General features: G+C 38.0%; 2 protein-coding genes across 2 annotated transcripts; both read left to right on the top strand.

The window, feature by feature from the left end:
- The first annotated feature begins 11,068 nt into the window (after positions 1-11,068).
- On the top strand, positions 11,069-11,731 carry LOC141627725 (uncharacterized). The gene has a single exon (XM_074440950.1). The coding sequence runs from the start codon at positions 11,069-11,071 to the stop codon at positions 11,729-11,731; it is 663 nt and encodes a 220-aa protein (XP_074297051.1).
- A 371-nt stretch (positions 11,732-12,102) lies between these two features.
- On the top strand, positions 12,103-12,873 carry LOC141627724 (uncharacterized). The gene has a single exon (XM_074440949.1). The coding sequence runs from the start codon at positions 12,103-12,105 to the stop codon at positions 12,871-12,873; it is 771 nt and encodes a 256-aa protein (XP_074297050.1).
- Positions 12,874-26,415: the final 13,542 nt, after the last annotated feature.

Here is a 26,415-nt window from a genome sequence, read left to right as displayed (position 1 = left end):
GTACTCTATCAAGTAGCCTTAGGCACTCGATCGAGTAGGGGGTACTCGATCGAGTAGGGGGGTACTCGATCGAGTACCTTGGGTACTCGATCGAGTGTCCGGTTTTACGGGGAGTTTTCTCGGGTTTTGTTAATTATGCGATTAAGGTATTTAAGCTTCGTCGTCATTATTCTAAACCACTTTTACAAAACCTAAATTCCTGTTTAAGAGAGAAAGCAAACAAGTCCATCTTCTTAATCGCATTCTTAGCAATTCCGGAGTTCGACGGTCGGTTCTTGTCGTTGTTCGCACCGTTGAGTTCCTTGCGTCGAGGGTAAGATCTATGTACCCTTTTATTGTATTTCCTTTGATTTGGTTAAACCCTAATTTAGGGATTTGGGGGTTTTTGTGTAGATTGTGATTCGGTAGTGTTTGTATGTTTGTATGATAGGAGGAGGTTTTGTAGAAGAGCCTTTTTGATACAAATTTGTAGAGACCGTCTCGATAATTATGCTTTCGGTAGGATTCCTACTCGTATTAGTCCCATAATGGACTGATTGTTGATGTGTGAGATTGATTGTTTGATATAGTGATTATATTGTGACGGTTGTGATTGTGATTGTACATTGTTGATAGATTCAAACGGTTGTTGATGTTGTGATTGTGATTGGTTGTCTATGGTTCTCGAGATGCGTTCTCGGTTGAGTGGAGTCACTTGCGGGAGTGACTTCACGCCCTAGTTTCGCCCTTCGTGGAACCCGCCACGGAAGGGGATGTGCACATTAATGGACGGGGTTATCGCTCGGTATGATGAGCGGGGCTTAGGTGGGAACGGCTGCGGTCCCCCATCGGCGGTGGTCCGGTCCGGTGGGGTCGGGATTGAGATGATGGGAATTGGTTGGTGTGTGTGTGTGTGTGTGTGTGTGATTAAGTTTGTCTGTTTATCTTATTGTTGATATATTGAATTGTGTGATTAGTACTGACCCCGTTTAAATGTTTTAAAAACTGTGGTGATTCATTCGGGGGTGGTGAGCAGTTATTGAGCAGGTATGATATGACGCGTATGGGATAGCTGGGATGAGTCATCACGTGGCGTTAGAAGTCTTCATTTGTGTCGACGGTGTCTTATAGCTTTGATAGTTTTAGCGAAGAGAGATGCGAGAATGTTGTATTTCAGTTTATTAGTTTTGGTTTGATCATGTAATCACTTAAACTATTTACTTTTAAATATGTTTCTTTATTGTCTTATGAATATCATTGCCTCGGGTAACCGAGATGGTAGTATCCTTATACCTGAGTGGTCCTGGTAAGGCACTTGGAGTATGGGGGTGTTACAAATGGTATCAGAGAGACGATCCTGAAACCTGTAATCAATGAATCTAATGAATCTAGGGAGTCAATTAAAATGAACCCGGGGTAAAGGTTGTAGGAGCTAATGCAAAGACTTGGGAGACGTCCTAAAGTCGCGAACTCGCCCTACAATTTTGAACCGGTCACCATGGGATATGTGTCGGGATCGTTATGTGCTTATTGTGTGCTGTGTGTATTTATGTAGTAGTATATTGTATGAATTGATGGATGAAAGAAGATAATGACGTGAATTGTATGTTGGTTGATTGTAAAGCATGAAAGTATAATTATTGATACATGTAATTTGACATGTTATAATTACGTAAGGAAAAGTGTTTTGTCTATATATATATATAAAGCGATGTGTAAGTATACATGTTGTTGTTGTCGTGTTGAGTAAAAGTACAGAAGGTTAGGAGTATGAATTGAACATGTCTTTGGGTGAATATGTTGAACGTATATGGTGGGTAAATATGTGGTATGATGGATGAATTAGTGGAAAAAGATGAATCATCGTGGTATGATAACATGGTTCCGGATTAAGCAGGTTATATAATGGAAGTTATTTTATAGTGTTGTTATGTTAGTAACATGGAATAGGATTTGTAATGTATGAGTATGATTTGTCTTACGAAAGGCTATAGAATAAAAGCATGTGGGTAGTGCATGATGAATGTTGTTGCGTTGTTTTCGAAAATAATAATATGTGATTGGGGCTACTGGTTTCATGAGTATTGGGTTGTTTTCGATTAACTTGGTTGTTGTTTAAGTTGTTTGGAAGTAAAAATCAAATAATTATGTCGTCTGATTACAGCAAAGTTGTCTTTAAACTGTTATAACTTGAGATGCGTAAATGATTTTAATGTGATTCCAATTGGAGGTGATAGCTTGTTCTTTTACGATTCTAACGATAGGTCACACACCCAAAACGACCAAGAAATGAGTGAGTTATGGCTGTTTTACGAAAACTGGACAGTGCTGAGAATTGGGGTACTCGATCGAGTATCCTTGGTACTCGATCGAGTAAGGGGCACTCGATCGAGTAACTTCGTTACTCGATCGAGTAGCCCTGGTGATTTGTTTTACGTGCTTCTGATCTTCACCTACTCGATCGAGTAAGTCCCTTACTCGATCGAGTGGCTCGATACTCGATCTAGTGACCCCTATTTTGGGTCATATGTTTATCTTTTGACTTCGTTGCATATTATGTTTAATTCAAAGGCGTTATTTTGCTTCTTTATGCATTGTTTTACATGTATGTTGGTCTTGACGCGTAAGTTACCCAATTTTGTGGTGTAAAGAGTGGCACCTATGATTAGTATGAGTTCGGTGGGGAGGACATGATTTATATGTGTTGGGATTAGTAAGACTTAATTGAGGCATAGAGCATGTTGTGTGAGACGAGATGAGTGACATGATTGTATGTTGAGTAATGAAAATGTAAGTGAATGTGGGCAAGGCATGATGTAAGTTTAAGGAACGTGAGAATGAAAAGATTGAAAGAAAGGATGTGGATAGTAGCAACCTGAGATGTATAATAAATTATGGAGGGAGATGGTTAGAAATAGTGTTGAGTAAGAACATATGTAATGAAAGGTCGTTTGGAAATAGTGGTATATAGCGAACTTAATGGGACATGTCGCGACGTGGATTTGCAGGTAGTGACTGAGTTTGGAAATTTGTGTTATCGAGAGACGAAACTACTGTGTGATTTCCTTGGGTAATTAACGGTATTAAATGAATTTTGATTTCTAGAGAGGTACAAAGGAGATGCAATTGTTTGAACAGTGAACGTTGATTTTATGGATAGATTAGTGGCAAGTGTGAGTGATACCATAATAAGAGAAAACCCATGGTAAGAAAGAGTGAGAAGATATCGATATAAAATAATGAGATGTGAGTCTTGGAGCAATGAGAAAGTAACCGGAACACTAAAGAGTTAGGAAGAAGTAATAAGGAGTTTTATGGTTAATTAATTTTGCCGAGAGTAAAAGAAAAGAATGAGGGGAGTAAAACTAGGAAGATGTTGACCGGAGTTATGTGACATAAAAGTGAGGAATTGACGAGATGTATGATACTATCAAGAGTAAGTAAGTTAATGGTTATACGGGAGTCTCGGGACAACATGATTATTCATGGGCTTTGAGAAATTAAGGGAGTAAGAGGTTGATAGAGTAGCTGCACGATATGAGATATTGGTGGAGAGTTAGATGACGCTACGGTCAAGGATAGTGTTGAAAAGAATGTTGAGGTAATTTTGTTGATGGATTCGACGTTCGTTATTTGGGATGTTAAGTAAAGATAGGAAAGAAATCGTGATGTTTAGAGACGAGTGTAAGAGGTTTGATGTCCGGACAGTGGTAGTGTTATGGTTTGTGACTAGTGATTAAGGGTGACGGTATATTAGAAAAGCAGCAATTCTAAAGAGATTGATTTTGTAGGGACAAGATTGATAAGTATGGTTATGAAAGAGTATCAGATGTGGTTATATGAGGCGGTTGTTAGTAGTTGAGTATTAATGGTGTGGCTATATTTGGCAGAGGGTGATGGATATGCGAAGGGGAGACTATGTTATGAGGTGTATACGAGTTAAGCTTGGGTGAGAGGTAACTTTTAACAGGTGGTAACTTACGTGATCAGGATTGACTGGTGGGATGTGATTATGGGTCTATGTCATATATAAATGTTTGTGTGAGGTTCTGACCTCACAAGAAATGGTATGGTGTGATAATTATAAGTTGTTATCCGAATTTTCGTAATACATGTTGGATACGAGAACGTAAGGGAAGGATGTTTAAAAAGGTAATAATTTGTTGTTTTGGCATGACTAGTTATGCCTGTCTCGTATTCATGGTACATGTCAATCTGCGTGATATGGTAAGGGGATGATATTCACGAGGTTATTATCTATTTAATTCATAAAATATGTTGTGTTATGATTTAGTAAAGTGGATTTGAGTAAGTTTTTCCTTGTCCGAGAAATTATTCGAGTCGTATTTATGGGAGTTGTGTGCGGTCGTGATGACTATCGATGTGGTTGTGGTGCCTCGGGTGGTGATCCGGGCACGATATTTAGTGTTGTGATGCGGGTATTTTCGCACTGCGGTGTGGCTGTTGGTGGCGGTGTTGTGATGCCTTCACCGGTTGTGGTGGAGTAGGCAGGATGATTATGACTCGAGTTTCGAAAGCACATAGCGATTATACATAGATTGTTGTTTTGTTTGATGTTGTTCCTGCGAGTTTCGGTTTGTGCAGATAGACAGTTGTCTTGTTTATTGATGTTTTCTTTACCTGGTTAAGTTGGGAATGAGGGTAGAGTATGATATACATAGAGTTGTATATGTTCTCGTTGTTGTCATAGTATAGTGATATTCTGTTGATGGGACACGGTTGTGAGAAGTTGTTACAGTAATTTTGATCTTGTTCTAGATAAGGCTTTAGTGGACATGGTAATGGCAAGTGATTCGTAGAACATGTGTAGTAATGATCTGATATATGCAGGTGGTTCATAATCCTTTGTTGAGACAGTGAGTGTAGGGCGTTGAGTAATTAGTGTCGTGTTAAGTTATGTATGAGGCTTGCGGTAATAAAAGAAAGGAACTTGAGGATCTAGTTTGAGTGTACGTAACAAGTGTGGATCGTGAGTTATGCTTTTGGTGGTAAGAGTTTTATGTAGTTTATATAGAGAGGTGTGTCATGTTGCGGTAATAGGGAACAAGTGAAGTTTTGGGTTAAATTAAGGATTTTGTGGTATAGGTTAGGTGGTGTGACGAGAGAAGTGAAGTATGAGAGTTGTTTAGGTAAGAGAGCCTTGTAAATAGGAATGGTTATAGAAATGAGGTTATAGGCGGTTTTCTTTTACATGTGGTGGTGATGAGGATAATGAGATGATATAGCTAGTGATTTTGTATTAGTGAGTTACGAGGACGTAACATTTGTCTTAAGAGGAGTAGGACGCGACAAAAGAGAGTTTCATGATGGTGCATGTGGTAATATAATTGGAAATAGAGTGTTAGCGTAGCGTAAAGGAGGGATTTGTTTTGTGGATAATACTTATAAAAGGCCATGGCCGTGCTTGTAGTAGTGTGATGCTTCAGAGTGTGGGAATATTTTATATAATGTTGACAGTTGGAGGATGATGTTATGAGTCTGAGTAAACTTCGAGGACGAAGTTCCTTTTAAGAGTGGTAGAATGTAACATTCCGTTTAATGTCTAGGAGTGTCTTGATTTTGGATTTAATAGTGGATGATATTATGGAGCTAGCAGTGTTAGTGGATGGTGGTTGGTTATGTATGAAGTTGGTGTCGTGAGAGATATATATGTGGTGGATGCGATATCGTGAGTCATGTTAAGGAAGTAAACATAGTTGGTGGAGTGGGTGTTAAGAGTTCATGTTTTATGTTTAGTCGAGTTTTTGAGTTCTTAGTTATGTTGTTGTGTCTTGGTCGAGTTAGTATGGTTGTTTTTAGAGTATGGGTTGAACTTCGGGGACGAAGTTCTTTTTAAGGAGGGAAGACTGTAATACTCCGTATTTATAAGTCTTGGGGTACTCTATCGAGTAGGCCTTACTCTGTCGAGTAAGGGTAAGTTGCGTTTTAGAAAAATTTCTGACCTGTAGGGTACTCTATCAAGTAGCCTTAGGTACTCGATAGAGTAAGGGGGTACTCTATCAAGTAGCCTTAGGTACTCGATAGAGTAAGGGGGTACTCTATCAAGTAGCCTTAGGCAATCGATCGAGTAGGGGGGTACTCGATCGAGTACCTTGGGTACTCGATCGAGTGTCCGGTTTTACGGGGAGTTTTCTCGGGTTTTGTTAATTATGCGATTAAGGTATTTAAGCTTCGTCGTCATTATTCTAAACCACTTTTACAAAACCTAAATTCCTGTTTAAGAGAGAAAGCAAACAAGTCCATCTTCTTAATCGCATTCTTAGCAATTCCGGAGTTGACGGTCGTTCTTGTCGTTGTTCGTACACGTTGAGTTCCTTGCGTCGAGGGTAAGATCTATGTACCCTTTTATTGTATTTCCTTTGATTTGGTTAAACCCTAATTTAGGGATTTGGGGGTTTTGTGTAGATTGTGATTCGGTAGTGTTTGTATGTTTGTATGATAGGAGGAGGTTTTGTAGAAGAGCCTTTTTGATACAAATTTGTAGAGAGACCGTCGATAATTATGCTTTCGGTAGGATTCCCTACTCAGTATTAGTCCCATAATGGACTGATTGTTGATGTGTGAGATTGATTGTTTGATATAGTGATTATATTGTGACGGCTGTGATTGTGATTGTACATTGTTGATAGATTCAAACGGTTGTTGATGTTGTGATTGTGATTGGTTGTCTATGGTTCTCGAGATGCGTTCTCGGCTGAGTGGAGTCACTTGCGGGAGTGACTTCACGCCCTAGTTTCGCCCTTCGTGGAACCCGCCACGGAAGGGGATGTGCACATTAATGGACGGGGTTATCGCTCGGTATGATGAGCGGGGCTTAGGTGGGAACGGCAGTGCGGTCCCCCATCGCGTGGTCGGGTCCAAAGTGGACAGTCAGGATTGAGATGATGGGAATTGGTTGGCTGTGTGTGTATGTGTGTGACAGTTAAGCTGTCTGTTTATCTTATTGTTGATATATTGAATTGTGTGATTAGTACTGACCCCGTTTAAATGTTTTAAAAATTGTGGTGATCCATTCGGGGGTGGTGAGCAGTTATTGAGCAGGTATGATATGACGCGTATGGGATAGCTGGGATGAGTCATCACGTGGCGGTTAGAAGTCTTCATTTGTGTCGACGGTGTCTTATAGCTTTGATAGTTTTAGCAGTAGACCGTCTGAGAATGTTGTATTTCAGTTTATTAGTTTTGGTTTTGATCATGTAATCACTTAAACTATTTACTTTTAAATATGTTTCTTTATTGTCTTATGAATATCATTGCCTCGGGTAACCGAGATGGTAGTATCCTTATACCTGAGTGGTCCTGGTAAGGCACTTGGAGTATGGGGGTGTTACAGATTATGACTGCTTCTACAAAACATGATTGACCAAAGTCCTTTTCGTCTTTAGGCATGAAAAGCAGTGGAGGATTATTGTAACACTGAAAGTGAACAATGGAATTGTCAGCTTCCGAGTCCAGATTCCATTCTTGAATTTTCTACTTTGACAGAAGGTAATAACCCATCTTGACAGTATTACATAGATGTGAAACTTTTCCAATTTCAGTTAGTTACAAGTAGAACCCTATTGGAATTCACATGAATTCGCTATTTTTTTGCTTTAAAAAAGGAAGTGAGTTTTGTATTCTCAGGCATAATTTTTTCTTTTATTTTCAGAGAGGAAACCTTGGTCATCGGTTTTAGCTCAGAAGAGTGTTGGGTACAAGTTCTATCCAGTGGGAATCGATATGGAAACATCGGATTCAGCTGCATCAACATCTCAAATGATTGCTACAAAAGATTATGTGACAGGTCAAACACGTGAGATACTCAGTCCATGCTTCTTTGACCAAATGGAAAAAAGGAAGAGGGGGCTACCTATGGAGTTCAAAGAGTTGAACTTATAGAGGAGCATGTTGTTCGATTGTGTTGGTGAATGCTTAGATTTGAAGTGCCAGCTGTACGTTAAATGTGGGTTTCAAACATGGATGAAAGGTGCTACGAATTTGAGGAGATATGAAAGAGTAGCTCAGGAGATATACAAGGATCCTTTGACGGGTGGAGAAGCTTGGAAGATAGCAATGTCTATGAGCTTGTAGACCATGATATGTGCAGTAAATATGGAAGATGATTAGGTGGGAGATTGGAGGACAGATCTTAGATTCATTGGTTGTTGAATTGGTTGCTGATTTACCGCGCTCGAACTTAGCTTCTTTTCAATGACATTTTTAAAGCGAGAGTTTTCAACACCTCAACAACATCTTTGATTCACGAAATGTTATTTGGGTGTCTTAATTTTAAGGTAGGCTTTTTCGTTGTTATGTGGTAAATTTAATGACTGGAGTTAGGATTGTAGTTAAAATTCGCACCATATGGGAATGCGATTCAGGTTGTATGAGTTTATAGATGCAAAAGGCAGCCAAAGTTCCCCAGGAAACTAAGTATTCCCTATGGTTGCTATGCCAAATCGATCCTTGTCTACCTATGTCGCTGAACTGTTTTCGAGATTGCGGTTCCGCGCCCGGTAGGGCGCGGGGCAACAACTAGTATATATAAGTGGTTTACCCTATAAACTAAGGAGTTTTCACTCACTGTAAATTGATTTTGGATATGAAATTATTGTAGATTTATAAAGTGTGCTCTCTCTCTTTTATATAGGCGCAACCCATGCAAAATACAAAACTTAATAATATCAATTCATATACATACATGTTAAATTTTCATCTAAAATTGAAATTATAATTGATGATTGAGAAAGAAAAAATCAACCAAAAATAAAGGGGGATGTCAATCAACCAAAAAGAAACATACTCAATACTTCCTCCGTTCCGTTGATTTATTTACCTATTCCATTTTTTGCCATTTCCGTCAATTGTTTATCTTTCTATTTTGGGAATGCCTTTGATAGGCAATTTGATCATCCACACTCATCAATTTGCTTACTTGTCATCTACTAATTGACCCACTTATCTTATCTTGGTCTTTTCCAAAATCAAAGGTAAACGCCTTCTCTTTTCTTGGTCTTTGCCAAAATCAAAGGTAAACGAATGACTGCGACGAAGGGAGTGCATACTTTTGTTTTACATATATCATATACGAATACATAAAACCTTGTTAGTTGAAATAAAATAAAAACAAAATATAATTAAAAAAACACAAAATAATGGAGGCTTGCATACAAATTAGGAAACCTCATGAGTTCATGGCGTATTTGCTCCAAATTGATAAATGAATAGAATTGTATTCGAGACAATGCCGCCTTTACAAAAAGAAGAGGCAAAATCATTAGATCCTTATAATATATGTACAAAACTATATACATAACATAACTACACTCTAATCATTATAAAACAACTTAAAATTACCTATTACGTAATAAATAACAATAAAACTTACCTTAATTCAGTAATCAGTACTATAGTCGCTAGATGATTTTTCACATGTTGATACGTACCATAAAATTTACTTCTCATCTGCAAAACAAAAATTCAAATAAATAATTAGAATATGGTTATCGATATATTTGTTAGACAAAACACGCAAGGAGATCATGCACGAATTACTCCACCTAGAGTTAATTTACTAGTTTGCATATTTATAAACCTAATCAAGTATAAGAGGTTTGGTGAACATTCAACTGAATGAGGCATACATTCATCAATGACAACGAGTAATTGACATTCCGACTGCATCATGGAGCGTCTTGATCGTGCTTATGCCACCGCGGATTGGTTCAATCTCTTTCCTTTCGCATCGATTACTCATCTACAAATACTTGTCTCGGATCACGCACCAATAATTTTACGTCTCACTCAACCTGCTCATTCCAAGCGCCCTTATCGTCTTGATAATTGGTGCCTTTCTCTGCCCGATGTTACTGAATTGGTTACATCGGCTTGGGAAACACCTGTGCGAGGCTTAACTATGTTCATGGTATCCCGGAAATTGGCTGCTGTTAGATTTGCGCTTCTCAAATGGGTTGTTAAGCACCGTGTTTCACATGGCATTAACTGGTCCTCTGTTGAAAATGATTTAGACCATTCGTCCAGTTCGATTTCTGATACCCTTTCTGCTGATGCTTTTCACTCTCTTCGTGCTGATCGTCTACAACTTATTCACAAGCAACATAGCTACCGGTGCCAGCGTGCGAAGATTCGGAAAGAAATTTTGGATGGTCTGCCCTCACGATTCTTATTCAATAAGGTTAAACAACGGACCTCTAAACAGCGTTTGGTTGCACTTCGAACTCCGGCAGGTGATTGGTTACACGATCCTCTTGCAATTGAAGCTGAAATTATACAATACTTTAGAGATTTGTTTGTCAATCCGGTATATACTAACCAAAGCCAATCAAGTGATATGTATGATTCTATCCTTTCAAATCTGGACCTTCCTTCTCTTTCACAGTCTGCCTGCTCCCTTTTATCTGCTCCTTATTCGGAAGGCGATGTCATCCGTGCACTACGAAATATGAATGGATCGAAATCCCCGGGACACGACGGTATCACTCCACATTTTTTCCAGCTGTTTTGGTCCAAGATTGGTCATCTGGTAACCTCTGCTATTCTGCGTTTTCTTAACTCTGGGGTGATGTTAAAGGAATGGAATTCTACTCTTCTAGTTCTTATTTCAAAAATTGATCATCCGGAAATGGTTTCGCATTATCGCCCTATTAGCCTTTGCAATGTTATTTACAGGATTGCTTCCAAGTGTTTGGCTAATAGGTTGAAGTTAGTCATTCCTTCTCTTATCTCGGATACACAACAAGCTTGTGTACCTGGACGACTGATGTCGGACAGCTCGATCATTGCCCACGAAATTATGCACTATGTAAATAAAACAAGTAAAGGTAATAATTGTTATGCTGTCCTCTAGCTTGATATGCACAAGGCCTTTGACAGAGTCTCCTGGCAATTTCTTATGGCCGTTATGCGACATATGGGATTCCCTCCTGCTTGGTGTAGCATTATTTAGGAATGCATCTCTACAGTTTCCTACCGTGTTCTAATAAATGGCGAACGCTCTGCCTTTTTTCATTCGACACGCGGCCTTCGTCAAGGCGATCCTTTATCTCCATATCTGTTTATTATGTGCATGGAATTGCTATCCCGTCAACTTTCCCACGCTGAGAAATTGGGTGATCTCGTGGGTATTAAGGTTTCAAGATATGCCCCTCCTTTATCTCACCTGTTCTACGCTGACGACGCTCTCCCCTGTTTCAAGGCTACTCCTGACTCCTTTGCTGTTTTACGCGACCTTTTCAAAACCTTTGAAGCGGCTTCTGGTCAGATGATTAATTTGAGTAAGTCCTACATCAAATTCAGTCCAAACGCTCCTTCTGATTTCAAGGCCCACTTGACTAGTATCCTAAAGATGCAGACGGTGACTTCCTTTAAAACTTACCTTGGGGTTCCTATTGATATTCCTCATAAAAGGTCTGTTGTTTTCAACCCATACATTGACAAGCTTTCAACCCGTATTGCCTTATGGTCATCGTTGCATCTTAGTCAACCCTGCAAACTGCTTCTTATCTCTGCCATTCTTCTTGCATCTTTCAATCATTTGATGACGGCTATTCCTTTCCCGGTTTCGGTTTGTAACAAGATTGATTCACTAATTGCTGCATTCTGGTGGAGAAGTGATTGGCAACGCCCTGCTATTCACTGGCTCAGACGTGATGTAATCCAAGCACCCAAGGACTATGGTGGCCTCGGTATCAAGAATACTCTCCTATGGAGTCAAGCATCTCTGCTTTAGTTCTTTTGCCGAATTCACTCCAATCACTTGGGCTTGCTAGCCAAGTTTTTATATCCTAAGTATGCAAAAGACTTTCCTACTCCATCTCGACGTTCACGGACCTCTCGCCCTTCTTTTCTTTGGAATGGTGTTTGTCGTGCTGCTGCCGCCTCATCTGAAGCTTTAGCTTGGAAGCTTGGAAGCTTGGAAAAGGAAATTCCGTTGATTTAACACGACATCCATGGGTTAATGGCAAGATTCCTTCATTGTGATCTGCTGCTGCTGACGCTCCAACCTTGTCCGTTTCATATTTGGTACTACCATCTGGGAACTAGAATCCGAGTGCTATTTTTCGTTATTTTGCGCCTCACTCAGCTAAGGAAATTATTGCTATGGAACCGCCACACTCCGACATTGATGATTTTGTTTATTGGAAGTTTACTGAAGATGGATCTTACTCTGTCCAATCGGGCTATCTTTTCTTAGGGTTCAACACCTTCGGCTCTACTGTTTTGGCTTCAAACTCCTCCTTTCAGTGGACACGTATTTGGAAGCTGTGTGGCTCAACAAAATTTGCGCTATTGCTTTGGCGTCTGGGACATAATATTATGCCAACCGCAGAAAATCTAACGTCTCGTGGCATTGGTATTTCATCGACTTGTAATCTCTGCCACAATGCCCCGGAATCAGCTGACAATCTCTTTCGGTCATGTTCTATTGCTCACCATGTTTGGAAAACATCTTCCCTCGGTCTTGACACACAGGTAAATGCATCGATACTTTTTCCAACTTGGCTGGCTAACATGATTTCCTATTTCTCAAGGCATTCCTCTATATCACATAATTGCCTTCTATACTTTTGCTCGGTTCTGCATGCCATCTGGTCCATCCGCAATGCTGCTGTTTTCCGAGGAGAACCCGTACAAACCATGCGCATTTGTCAGCTTGCAGACTTCCTTGCTTTATCACATCAACAACTTCCGGATATATGGTCTTCACTGGCTTCTTCACATTCTTTACCATGCGCCCCACCGGAGATTCTCATTTATTGTCACAAAAAAGAATGTCAGCAACTCATTTTTACGTCTACATCAAGCGACTTCCTATCCAACAAGGTTATAGTTGTTTCCTCTCTGAGTCCGCATCTGGTTGCTCTTATTTAACGCATATTCGCACTGAATCTTCTTTCGTTGCTACCACAAGAGCGTTACTCCATGCCATGCTTCATGCTCAATCAACAGGATGTACCTCTGCTACGTTTCAGTTCTCATGTTCAAAGCTATCCTCCGTTCTGACGAATCATCAGTCAGTACCAATAACTGTTCGCAATTCAATTGCGAAGATTAGATATTTCATTGTATTATATCCTTACTGGTCTGTTAGTCTAGCTACAAGCTAAACCTTTTGTCTCGTTTTTCCGTTTTCTTTATTTATATATCAGTTCATTGTTGTCAAAAAAAAAACATGCTTACTTAGTGCAAATCTAATGCATTTGGGCATTTTTTAGCAAGTATTACACCATTTTTTTTTCTTCTTCTCCAATTTAACGTATTTGATGACCATGATAACAGAGTGATTTTTTAATTGATCAGAAAATGATTTTTGATTTGGATTTTTAATTAGGGTTTAGGATTTTAGGCTTTGATGATCCTGTGATTAATTTTTGTAGAATTGTGGGAGGGGTAAAAGTTTCAAAAGTGTACTAAGATGAGTAATTTATATACTGCGTAAATCAACACCCTATTTTAATTAGGAAAAATGCACGCGGTGCCCTTAAAGTTTCGAATTTGTCCCGAAATACACAATTTTTTATTCCGGAAAACTTTAAGAGGTTATAACTCGTGTCTATGAGTTCAGAAAGTGATAATTTTTCTTTTCAAATCGATTATCTTTCCGAGAACTATGATTTGAAAAGAAAAATTGTCGTATTTGGATCTCGTGGCTAGTAGTTTTTGTACGTTAAAGTTTTTTTACCGAACAAACTTTGAGTGACCATATCTCTTGGTCACGAATTCCACGCAAAGCAATTTTTTTTCAAGCCGTAGATCTCGAAAAGATAATCAATTTGAAAAAAAATCGTCACCTTCTGAGCTCGTAAACACGAGTTATAGCCTCTTAAAGTTTTCCGGATAAAAAACTTGGGTATTTCGGGCAAAACATCAAAGTTCAAGGGCACCGCGTGCATTTTCCGTTTTAATTATGATAAAAAATAATAGGAAAAAAAATGTACGAATAATAAGATGGTGTACTTCTTAGTATTGTCCCACATTAAAAAATAATGTACTAAGATGAGTAATTTTTATACTGCGTAAATCAACACCCTATTTTAATTATGATAAAAAATAGAAATAAATGTACAAATAATAAGATGGTGTACTTCTTAGTATTGTCCCACATTAAAAAAAATAATGTAGGTGTGGTGAATATATTACGTATAAATAGTAGAATTGTCCCACATCGAAAGATTCTCATAGGTGGAGTGCTCCTATGATTGTAAATAAGAGTCATCTTTGGAACTTAGTATCAACCCAAAATCTTTTGAATTTTTAAGTATTGTTTTATAGAGAGCCCTTAAGATTTTGTATTACTTTCTCCACAATAGTAAAATATATGTATTATTTATTCTTCTCACATAATCAATAAACGTTTGGTAAAAAAATGTATGAAAATAATATAATTAGATTTGTGGTAAAAAAATGTTATCATTAAAGTATAAATTTCATATTATTATCCTTCTTACTATGTTATTTATTTCACATTCAAAAATAATATATAGGTGGTCAATATATATATATATATGTATATATATATATATATATGTATATATATATATATATATGTATATATATATATATATATGTATATATATATATATATATGTATATATATATATATATATATATATATATATATATATGTATATATATATATATATATGTATATATATATATATATATGTATATATATATATATATATGTATATATATATATATATATATATATAGAGTCGGGATCCGGTGAGAACTCCTAAATATCACATGTTTTTTTTTGGTGTTTTTTTTTGTGTGATATTGTATTGAATAACCGTGATATTGTATTTAACAACCTGTGATATTGTAACAAAATCCTCAATCCTCAAAAAGATAGTGTATCCTCACATGATCTCATTCCTATATATATATATATATATATATATATATATATATATATATATATATATATATATATATATATATATATATATATATATATAAATATATGTGTGTGTGATCCGGTGAGAACGAGTATTCGGTGAGAACGGTGAGAACGCACTAAGTATATAACCATTTAACCAGACGAATATACGATTAAAATAAATCAAAGGGTACACAAACTCAATCAACAGTTAACATGTATTCCTGATTCACTCTACGCATGACTCACCACCCTCCATCACCCACGACTTCACCCTCAGTCACTCGGACCACCATCGGTCCCTCCAGGAGGTCAACGCATAGCCGACACCACCAATGGCAGCACAACTCGCTGACTTTTCGTTTTATCTCTCATAAAGGATAAAATCTCATCTTTCAATAACACGGTGGTTGTTGCGGTGGTTGTAACGGCGACGAAGAAAGGCAGGGTTTGAGCAAAGGAGAAACAACTGAAATCGCCGAAATCAATCAGAATCAATCAAAATAAAAATTAGACATTGAAAAAATTGGGGATTTAGGGTTTGATTTCGGAGTGAATAGAGAATTGAGAAAGAAGGATAGGTGGCTACTTGGTGCAGAAATGAGCGGAGGTGTGTTTAGCGCCGTATTATCGTCGGCCATGGTTTTGACGAACCAGTGTAAGATAGGGCCCAGCGATTGTGAAATCATCAGAGAAGTAAGAATTTATTGAATGTTATTTCTTTCATTCCCATTTTTTTTAATTAGTTGAGGTAATAGGGGGATTTTTGGTCATAAAATATCATTTTGGTTGATTAAAGTATGGTGGTTTTCATGGAGGCGACAGGATGCCGATGTTGTTTGGTGGGGTATTTTTCGATGGTGTGGTGGTGGTGGTGGTGGGTGGTGAACTGGTGATTGGTGGTGGGTGCTTACGCAAAATGGAAGAGTGTGCTGAATAAAATTGAGGTAATCGAGGGATTTCTGGTAAGAAAATATGTTTATCATGTTTGAATATTTTCGAACAATTTAAATAAACTTGAGATTCAGCTCTAAGTATCTAGATCCCGTAATTATGTATCTATAATAAAATTTTGTGTATCGAGATATTTCGTATTTTTTTTGTATCATACGTATGAAAAAAATGTACCTAGGATGAAAAATAATGTATCTACTTTATTATAAAATATATCTATAATTCAAGTAAAAAGTTTATCTACGATAGTTTAAAATGTATTTGAGATTTGATTAAAAAAAAGGTGTATCTACATTCTTAAAATGCGTATATAGAATTTTGATAAAAAAAAATGTACCTACTTTAGTTAAAAGTGTATATGAGAATTGGTAAAAAGAAAAAAAAGTGTATCTACATTTTTAAAATGCGTATATAGAATTTTGGTAAAAAATGTACCTACTTTAGTTAAAAGTGTATATGAGATTTGGTAAAAAAAAAAAAAAAAGTGTATCTACATTCTTAAAATGCGTATATAGAATTTTGATAAAAGTGTACCTACTTTAGTTAAAAGTGTATATGAGATTTGGTAAAAAAAAAAAAAGTGCACCTTTTATATATATTCTAATGTATCTAGAGAGAGAGAGAGGCGGGATCTCGTGAGTTTGGTTCTTATGGTGAGTTTGTGCTCACAAATATCAACCCTTAGATCAACAGCAACCAACGACCAAGATCTGCCCCAGATTTATTGCTGCAATTCCATGTCAGCAAAAAAAAAAGAAAAAAGGAAATCTGAAAAAATACAAAAATAGCTGACAAGAAGAACAAAGTTTTCATTCACGCGATATTACTTTCTCTCTCTAACATCTGTGCTCGAATCAAAAACATAGAAAATGATACGACATTAAAGATCGAACATTACCAAATCAAGTTTCAAACTCAGTAATACAGGTATCAAATTTAATTTTACTCTAATGAATTAATTTTTTTCGAATAGAATTAATGATAATGCGCTTTTTATTATACTAGTTGTTGCTCCGTGCCCTACCGGGCGTGGTGCCCCAATTCGGTTAATCCTTTATACGAAACCATAGAAAATGCCACCAAAATATTGGGTCTTGCGATGTACTCGTATGACGTTACGCTGCTCCTATTTAACCCTTTATTTGTAGATAGTTTGAGACGACCTGTATTTAGGATCTAATGAGCTTAATTCCTGAGACAATTTGGATTTAACACGTGCAATAATGCAGGGATTAAAATGCATATAACACGTCAAGGGTGGTAGGCCATAAAATTTTCTCTACGGAGCCAAAGTATAGGTTCCAGCGTACAGCGTTAAACAGGCACACAAAAGGGCATCAAATGATTGATAATAGGTGGAGAAAGCGGTGGGTGAAATTAGGAGCGATTGTCATAGTTAAAGTAATGTATGGCAGCGTAGCTAGATATATACATATAATAGAAATTTTAACGATAGCAACATGACATAAACATCTACTAAGTTCGCTGATTAGCTGCTGGTTTGACTTCAGACTTGCATTAGATTAGAGACTTGATTGATCACAGATTACAAAATATGACCAAAAGTTGGCAAGTTGTCTCTAGCTACTGTAGTTTAGATGAGAGAGACTTGATCAAGCACCCACTTCAGCTCCTGAGTTCGGGAAAGAGACTTGTCGGGCACAACACAAATGTAGAATGGAGTATCACCTAATTTATTTAGCATGTAGCCAAGGTAGTTCTCTCGTTCCTGCACATAATGGAGTTTAATTACGGTGAGTCCTACACTATAGGTTTGGGGTCGGTAACTGTGTACCATCTGGTTAACATGGAAGGGGGCAAGTTTTCTTTGAGACAATTTTCCAGTTCGTTTTCTATAAATAGCACAGTTAGATATGCAGAATTTCTGCATGAAATAGTGGTGCCAGGAACATGAACACTTGTGTGCACTGCATACACCTCACTGGTTTAAAAGCGTAATGCGTTTGCGAGAATTGTATATGTAGAATACCTATGTAGGCATTGAGAACAAGTCCGGTGCTTTCACCTCCAGAAGTATTTCTGCGTTCTTAGTGAATGCAGTGAAAGGATAACTTCCACTATCGTCTGCTGCGTCAAATCTCATGGTAATTCTGTATTGACAAAATATGTCATGGCTTTGTTTCCGATCCTTTGTAGTTCTTTGTAATGATAGCTGTTATTACCTTGGAGTGGAAATAACCTCCTCTTTTAGGCATGCAATACACGTATATGCAACACCTACATTCTCTATGTTGCCCCTGCCACAGTTGCTACAACCAAGGTATAAGCGCACATTTCTGCGGTCAAATTCCCTTAGCTTCACATGCAACCAGCGATGCTCCTCTTGTAAGGTGTTATTAGCCTGACATATAGATAAAAAATGTTTGTCCTTGTCATTTGGCATTGAAGAAGAGTACAACGCTAATTATTTAATGGCACTTTGCATATATTTCTCTTCTAAACCCCGTAAATAGTTCTTTTAGAGGATATCATTTAATGTTTATGGGTAGGTCTACGTTACTACATTGATGGGTTAGTTACGTAGTGTGCATAGAATGCTTACTTTCTTTCTAAGGAGAATTTCTAGCGTATTTATGAGGCGTCTGGTTTCTGGGCGGCGCACTTCACAGACCTGGCGGGACTTTACGGCAAGCAGTTCTGCGTTTTCTTGTCCCCTGAAATATTTCCTGCTTAGTAGTAGGGAAAACTTGGAAGAATTAAACAATTCAAATCAAATCATAACCTATTGATTCCAATTTCCAAGATGCCACAAAAAATACCTTAAATAATAACCCCAAATCACAGAATCCACATAACCGAAACATAGCTAGGAAAAAAAAGTTCTACACCTAGATGATAAGCAAGCGATAGTTCTAAACAGTATATCAGCACACCTAAATCAGAAAGGCAAGGAGTTAAAATCGTTTTAGCTTGTGTAAAAAGAACACTCAAATAAACTCATCTTTATCCATTAAATATAATCTTTTGATAAAAGACTACTCTATTGAATTTCTTTTATTAAAAAAAAAGAAAGATCAACCCTAAAGCTACAATACCTCACCACAGCAAATTCAATGTTTTAAATTCGCTAACCAAATAAAGAACACGAATATGATAGAAAAAATGTATTATTAACTCCCTTACACTATATGTGAAGCAATGAGGCACACATCTTATAAATAAAGGAAAAAAATAAGAATATGGGGTGAGAAACAACATTGGTACACATATTATATATATGTAGACTATTTATGTAGACCTACACCAAATGCTCAGAGTTGTGGTGTTTCTGCAAGATATAATAGTACTCCGTACGATCCAAACACAGTCCTGTAATTTAACTACCTAATACACCAAACATTAGGGAAGTTCATTCAAAGACATGTTGGGGTTAACAACAGTATTGAGGATGAACAAAATAAGAAATGAAATAGTTATTTCTACTCAGTTTTAAGATACGTCTTGAGGACAATTAAAAGCATATGGAAAGGTAACTAGCAATTAAATCTCTGCAACCAGCAATATAAAATATCCAAATTAAGCCCTCATATAAGCCCTCATATAACAAGTAAGCCATATAAAATATCCATATAAAATCTCTGCAACCAGCAATTACTTCACCACAGACATTCAAGAGGGGGTATAATTGCAAAGAAAAGTAGTAATCTTGCTCTCTGTACCAGTAAGGAATCCTGAAGTATCGTGTTAGCAATCTACTGAAGCTATGGAAAGCTCGACATGCCGGAAAAATGTCCAACACAAGCATGGGGGCTGTACAATTCGGAACCCCTTTAAAACGTACATGATGTTGGTTGTTCATTCATGAGAAGGCCATCTCCGGTCTAATGCGGACACCTGGGTAGACACACGTTAGACCATTAAAACGCATATAAGAATATAAAACAAGGCAGGGGATTATAAACAAACTAAAGACAAATAGAAACAAGGGGTGTACGATAAAACGAATGGAGGTGCTAAAGTATAGAAAAGAAAAAGAGATATGTACCGTGTATAAGGAAACTGGGTCCTAACTCAGGTGTGGTTGGCACAGTTGCAAGTCTATGAGATGATGCGAAGGCAAGGATTAAATAAAGCCTGCACGTGAGACCCAGTTGTGCTAACCCCAACTACACTGAGGAACTACACTGAGGACTGACCTGCTTCCCATTTTAAGAGACCAAAAGTGAAAGATATTAACTTCTATATCGGGATCAATTTCGGTATTAGTATTTATTCAGTACTACGAAATGGTAGTATAAAGATTAAGGACTAATTGTTTACCACATATCCACACTGCCGTACTTTAAGTATGACCGCAATGCTTGAAGACACAAGAGGTTGGTATAGAAGCTGCTCAGAAGAGCGCACACATTACAAGCCGCTTAGCACCTTCAAGGTCAAACCGAAAAAGCTTAGGATAAAATTCAAAACTACCAGAAAAAATCAAAATAAACATAAACAAATTATGAGAAATAACCAGCAAACTGCAGTTCCCGCAAGCAACTATTCAGACTGAAGACATTCCGAGAAATGAAATCTACATAATCAAATTAAGACAATTAGCGAGAAGAAAGTGTGATCCAGTTGTGCTAACCTCAACAATACTGAGGACTAATCTGCTTCCCATTATAGGAGACTAATGGCGAAAGATATTAACTGCTATATCAGGAGCAATTTCGGTATTAGTATTATTCAGTAGTACGAAATGATAGCCTAAAGATTAAGGAATAATTGTTTTCTACATATCCACATCACCGTACATTAAGTGTGACCACAAATACTTGAGGAGACAAGAGGTTGGTATAGAAACTGCTCAGAAGAACGCGCACATTACAAGCCGCTTAGCATCTTCAAGTTCAACACGAAAGAGCTTTGGTTAAAAATCAACATAACCAGAAAAAGCCAAAATAAACATAAGCAAATTATGAGAATTAACGAGCAAACTGAAAATGCCGCAAGCAGCTGTTCTGATGACACGCCGAGAAATAAAATAGACGTAAACAAAGTAAGACAACCAGCGAGAAGCAAGTACAACCTTGATGCCTCCACCCGCAACTGCAATGTCAGCACCATTAAATTTAAGTGCTGAGCATGCTTGCACATGTAATATGCCAGCCCGAACATAGTGAAGATGCCTCAAGCAACCGTTGAGCTTGAAGACACAACGAGAAATGAAATATACGTAATCAAATTAAGATAATCACCGAGAAGAAAGTACAACCTCAATGCCTCCACCCAAAGCTGCAATGTCAGTACTATGAACTTCAAGTTATGGACATGCCTGCACATGCAAGAAGCCATCTCGAACATAGTCCATTAATCTGGAAGGTGACCAAAAGGCGTATTAAGAATGAACGTGAGCTGCCGGATACATATTTTCTAATAAGAGAAGCTAAGAGGGGAGTTAAAAAGCATTACAAAAACAAAATTAAGGTATTCAGAATGAATGGGCAAATCAATACCTTAACGCCAACAAGATCAGACTTAATAAAGCACCTAAAAAACAAAAAAGTTTGGACAAAATTAATATAACTCACCAATAATAAAGTAACCAAACTAAATTTTAAAAAAGAAAAGAGGATATGCAAAATCGCAAACGACATTGAAGCTGGTAAAGGCAATTAAACCCAATCAAACTGAACAGCGCAGATTAGTCAACCAAGACCGGCATATGCACCATGCCGCTGTTGGCACGCATGCCAATCATATAAAGCAATGGCCATACAAGTCACACACTCCTAACTGGCACCACCACCATTGCAATGCATAGAATTATAGAATCCAAACTTAGAGGGGCAAGTTCTAAATTTAATGATACAAAGCTAACGAGGATAAGCGTAACACGTAATTGCCTAACTGAGGTATCTTAAAATCTGTGAACGTATCCAACCAGAATGCAGTAATTAGGCTATTAGGTGCAGGATAAACTGAAAATCTCAACAGTATTAGCAAAACAAACAACATCCGACCGAAAAAGAAAACCAGAAAGTAAGCCACGCAACCAAAGTGCAGGCAGTATAAGTTCTAACCACTATCCGACACCAAAATCATTATAACACTCCGACATAAAGGAAAGCAAACGGAAATAACCTGAAAATAAGAGATTAAAGCTGCTATCCCTGAAAATCAATCCGAATAAACATTATAAACTAATTCAGAATCAATTATAAGAAAGAGTGAATACCTTTAAGAAGTTTTATGACCAAGGGACGTAGCTCCACCTTTGATACTGGAATCCAAAAACATGCACACCCACCAAAAATCTGAACCTAATCTCTTCCACCACCGACACCATTACAACATCAAACTGTGTATGTAAAGTAACATGGGTAATTCCCAGCTGTGACGGACTTGCAATGTTTAATAGCCGTAAATGCAAACAGAAAAGGCCGAGGTTAGGTTATAAACGTCCAGTCAAAAGGGTAGTAAACGCAAAAAATTCACCAAGAGCAGCAGGTAATTACCTAAACAGATTTCCGACCATAAACAATTCCATCCCTCCGGGGAGCCAAGTGTAATACGACGGTTTTATGAGTCTCTGGGTACTCTATCGAGTGGGCCTTACTCTATTGAGTAAGGGTGTTTTGAGTTACGAAACACTATTCTGCCTGTAGGGTACTCGATCGAGTAGCCTTGGCACTCGATCGAGTAAGTGGTACTCGATCGAGTACGTTAGTTACTCGATCGAGTAGCTCGGTTGACGGGTAATATTTTGACGGGTTTTGTTAATGACGCGGATTAGTATATATTTTATATCGTCTTCTTCCCTAAAAACTTTTCATAAATCTAATTCACTCAAAGGAGGTTTAAAACTACGTTGTTCTCTTCATCCGCATTATTATCAAATCCCGGAGCTTGAGAGGTCGGATTTCATCGTTCTTTGTGTCCTTGTGATCCTTGCATCAAGGGTAAGATCTACATACCAATTTTATAGCATTTAATTAACTTGGTTTAAACCCTAATTTGGGGGATTGGGGGTTGTTATGGTTAGTTGTCCTAGTAGTAATTATGTGATCATGTGATAGGAGGAGGATTCGTAGATGAGAGGTTTTGATACAGCTGTTGAGATCGTCTGCTTGTGTTTGCATTCCATGTAGGGTTTCCCTACTCAGTATTAGTCACATAATGTGGTTTGGTGTTGATTGTGATTGTTGTTAACGTATAATATTGGTACTGTGACGGTTGTTGGATTTTATCATTATTGGTTGTTGTTGATTGTATCTGTCTGTGATCTTCGGGGTGCGTCCCTGGCTGAGTGGAGTCACTTGCGGGAGTGGCTTCACGCCCATGATTCACCTTCTGTGGAACCCGCCAGAGAAGGGATGTGCACATTAATGGATTTGGGTTTATCGCTCGAAGGAGATGAGCGGGGCTTAGGTGGGAACGGCTGCGGTCCCCCACTGGCGGCGAGGAGTAACCTGTTGCGATGGGTACTCTGGCAGGGCTACACACTTTAGTGTGTAGTCAGTATTGAGGAGTTGGTGATGGAGTTCGGGTTGATGTGACGATTGAGCTGTGTTGATTTCTTGTCTGATTGTAATTATATTATTGTGTGATTAGTACTGACCCCGTCTTTGTTTTAAAAAACTGTGGTGATGCATTCGGGAATGGTGAGCAGTTGTTGAGCAGATTTGATATGGTGCTTATGGGCTTGCTGGGATGAGTCATCAGTTGCAGTTAGAAGAGTCTTCCGCTGTTGTCAGACATTTTGTTTAGCAAGTAGGCCATTGGATTTTTGGAGAACGTGTATTATACTTTCATCAGTTTGGTTTTGGATTGTAATCACTTAAACTTTATCACTATTTAAATTATGTTTCGTTATTGTCTTTTGATTATCTGATGCGTGTCCTAAATATGATGTTTTACACCCTATTTTACACGTATTTCAGAGCTCAATTATGTAGTTTATGCTACTATTTTCCCTATTTCCGTCTACTTTCGTGTTTTTGTGTAATATTGCAGAAATGGGAAGAATGCAGCAGAAAATGAGCCGAATCCGTCCACGAGTACTAGGCATAGGACCTGACGTGAAGTAAAGACTCGGGAAGCGAACTTGGTGCGCGTATCGAGGCCTGAAAGAAAATTTACGAGGCTTTTGGAGCAAAGTACCTGTTGAAGTAGTCGATCGACTGATGCCCTTAGTCGATCGACCAGAGCACGATTCCTAAATAAAATCAGAAGCTACTGTTCAGCGAAGCTTGGTCGATCGACTGGTCCTAGTGGTCGATCGACCACACAGCGACTCTAACGCAAATTAAAGACGAGAGTTAGAAGCCCAATTGTAATTAGATTTTTAGGAATAAGAGTCACGCTATACTCCTATATAACGTGAACCTACGTTTCAGAACAGGGATCGAATTTTGAGGATTCATTATCGAGTTTTTAGCATCAGATTCCATAGATTAGAATTTAGTTAATAAACATTCAATACAATTAGCTTTATTTTTGTCAATAATGTTCGTGCTTTCGGATTCTTCTTCCTGCTTTCATTCGGTAATTCTGATTTCTTGATTTCAGTTTGCTTTTACTTATTCATAGATTAGGATTGCATAGAGTAGTTTCCCAAAGCCTTATTTCGTTTATGTATCATATTTGCTTAGTTTATTTAATCATGCATCCAATTTCGTTAATTGTTAATTTCGTTGTTGTTATAAATTCTATCATGAGTAGCTAAACCCTTCGTGCTAAGATGTAGGGGACATGTAGTGTAGGCGGCGTAGATTTTGTAGACCTGATTCAGGTCTTGGTCGATCGACTGATGTCAATAGTCGATCGACTGAGCCCGTTGGTCGATCGACCGGCTTAGATGGTCGATCGACCGCTTCACGTAAGATCAGCTCCGTTTTAATTGATTAATTTGCTTAATTTGATAAATCGAGTGCACGTGACTAGTTGAATACTTAGTAATTGACCCACCCATTAGATCGAAAGATAGGGGAGGGAATTAGACTACCAATTGAAACGACTAAATTATACTGAGATCGAAAGATAGGTAAAATTTAGGCTATTAAGAATCACTTTTCAGGGCGAGAGTCAGTACTAGTTATACTTAGGGACCCGTTGCTAGATCGAAAGATGCTACCTGTTAAGAATGGACCGAGAGGACTTCTTATTTTTCCGTCTTACGTGATTATTTCAGACTTATCTAGGATCTTGTCGTCGAAACAACAGTGAACCGACCATCTTAGCATTCTTTTAATATTTGATTTCATCTATTTTCTTTAATTGCTCATTTATTTGCTTTAGTTTAGTTTTAATTTTATTGCCTTTAGTTATAGAATCATTCAAATCAAACCCCCAAAATGTTATTTTTAGACTTAAATTAGACAACTTTAAATTGCTTGCCTTCTTGTGGTTCGACCCTGACTGCCACTATCTATAGTAGTAGTTTGGATTATAAATTTTATTTTTGATACTCTACGACGGTTCAAATTTTGGCGCTGTTGTCAGGGAGGCAATTGTCTAATTTTTAGTTATTTTTCTTTTAGTCTTTTTCTTAGTTTAAGGAACATTTGTTCCTTAAACTGTTCTCATATTCTACTTCTAGTTTCCTCTTATGCGTAGGTCACAAGGTGGTGAATTACTACCATAAGATCCTGAGATCGAGAAGACTTTGCGTGAGTTGAGACAATCATCTAGAGTATTGCCGACAGAGGAAGAGCTGAGTACTCTGTCCAGTTATTACGAGAACGAGTTATTTGAGGAGGATCCACCTTTATCTCCTATTTCTGCTTCTTCAGCTGAGACCGTTTCATCTCCAGATATGGCTGAAGAAGTAAGTATAGCCAGTCACTCCGAGCCAAAAGCTGAGAATCTCTATAAGGGATTCGCGTTGCCAGCCGGGACGGATAAAAAATTTGAAGTGAAACCGTCCTACATTAACTTGATTGAGAGAAACCAATTTGGGGGAGCTGCAAATGAAGATGCAACTAAACATATGGAGATATTCATTGACTACTGTTGTTCCATACCCTCACCAGTGGGTGTGACCCAAGACCAGATAAAAGAGACGATATTCATATTCTCGCTTCGTGATGCTGCTAGGGAGTGGTACCGAGATCTGGATCGAGCTGCTAATGGGGTTAGTGATTGGAATTTGCTGGCGCTAGCATTTTATAAAAAATATTTCTCTGCATCGAAGACCAATACGATTAGAGCTCAGATCATAAGCTTTAGACAGGGTTCTGATGAGGATTTTCATGAGGCATAGGTCCGTTTCAAGAGAATGGTGCGATCTATTCCGCACCATGGGTTCGAGCAATGGTTCCTGTGTAATCAATTCTATAATGCGCTTTATAATGATGAGAGGGCTATCCTGGATGCTGCAGCCAATGGAAGATTCCAGGAGAATAGTGGAGAGACTAAGGGGTGGAAGATTATTGAAGATATGGCCACCCATAAAGCTGAGCACGGGAATTCTAGAGGGAATCAGAGAAGAGCAACTGAATCTCCTACTACAGCTGCAATAGAGGCTCTTACTGCGAGATTCGACAAGTTATATTTTGGGGGATCCCAAAAAGGTGGGATATATAAAGTTAATGAAGTTTTAGACGGTCCCTTTACATGCAAAAGATGTG

The sequence above is a fragment of the Silene latifolia genome, chromosome Y (genome assembly GCF_048544455.1).
Source record: "Silene latifolia isolate original U9 population chromosome Y, ASM4854445v1, whole genome shotgun sequence".
In the NCBI taxonomy this organism is placed as follows: Eukaryota; Viridiplantae; Streptophyta; class Magnoliopsida; order Caryophyllales; family Caryophyllaceae; genus Silene; species Silene latifolia.
Note: the sequence above shows the minus strand (reverse complement) of the source record. Positions and strands in the feature narration are given on the sequence as shown.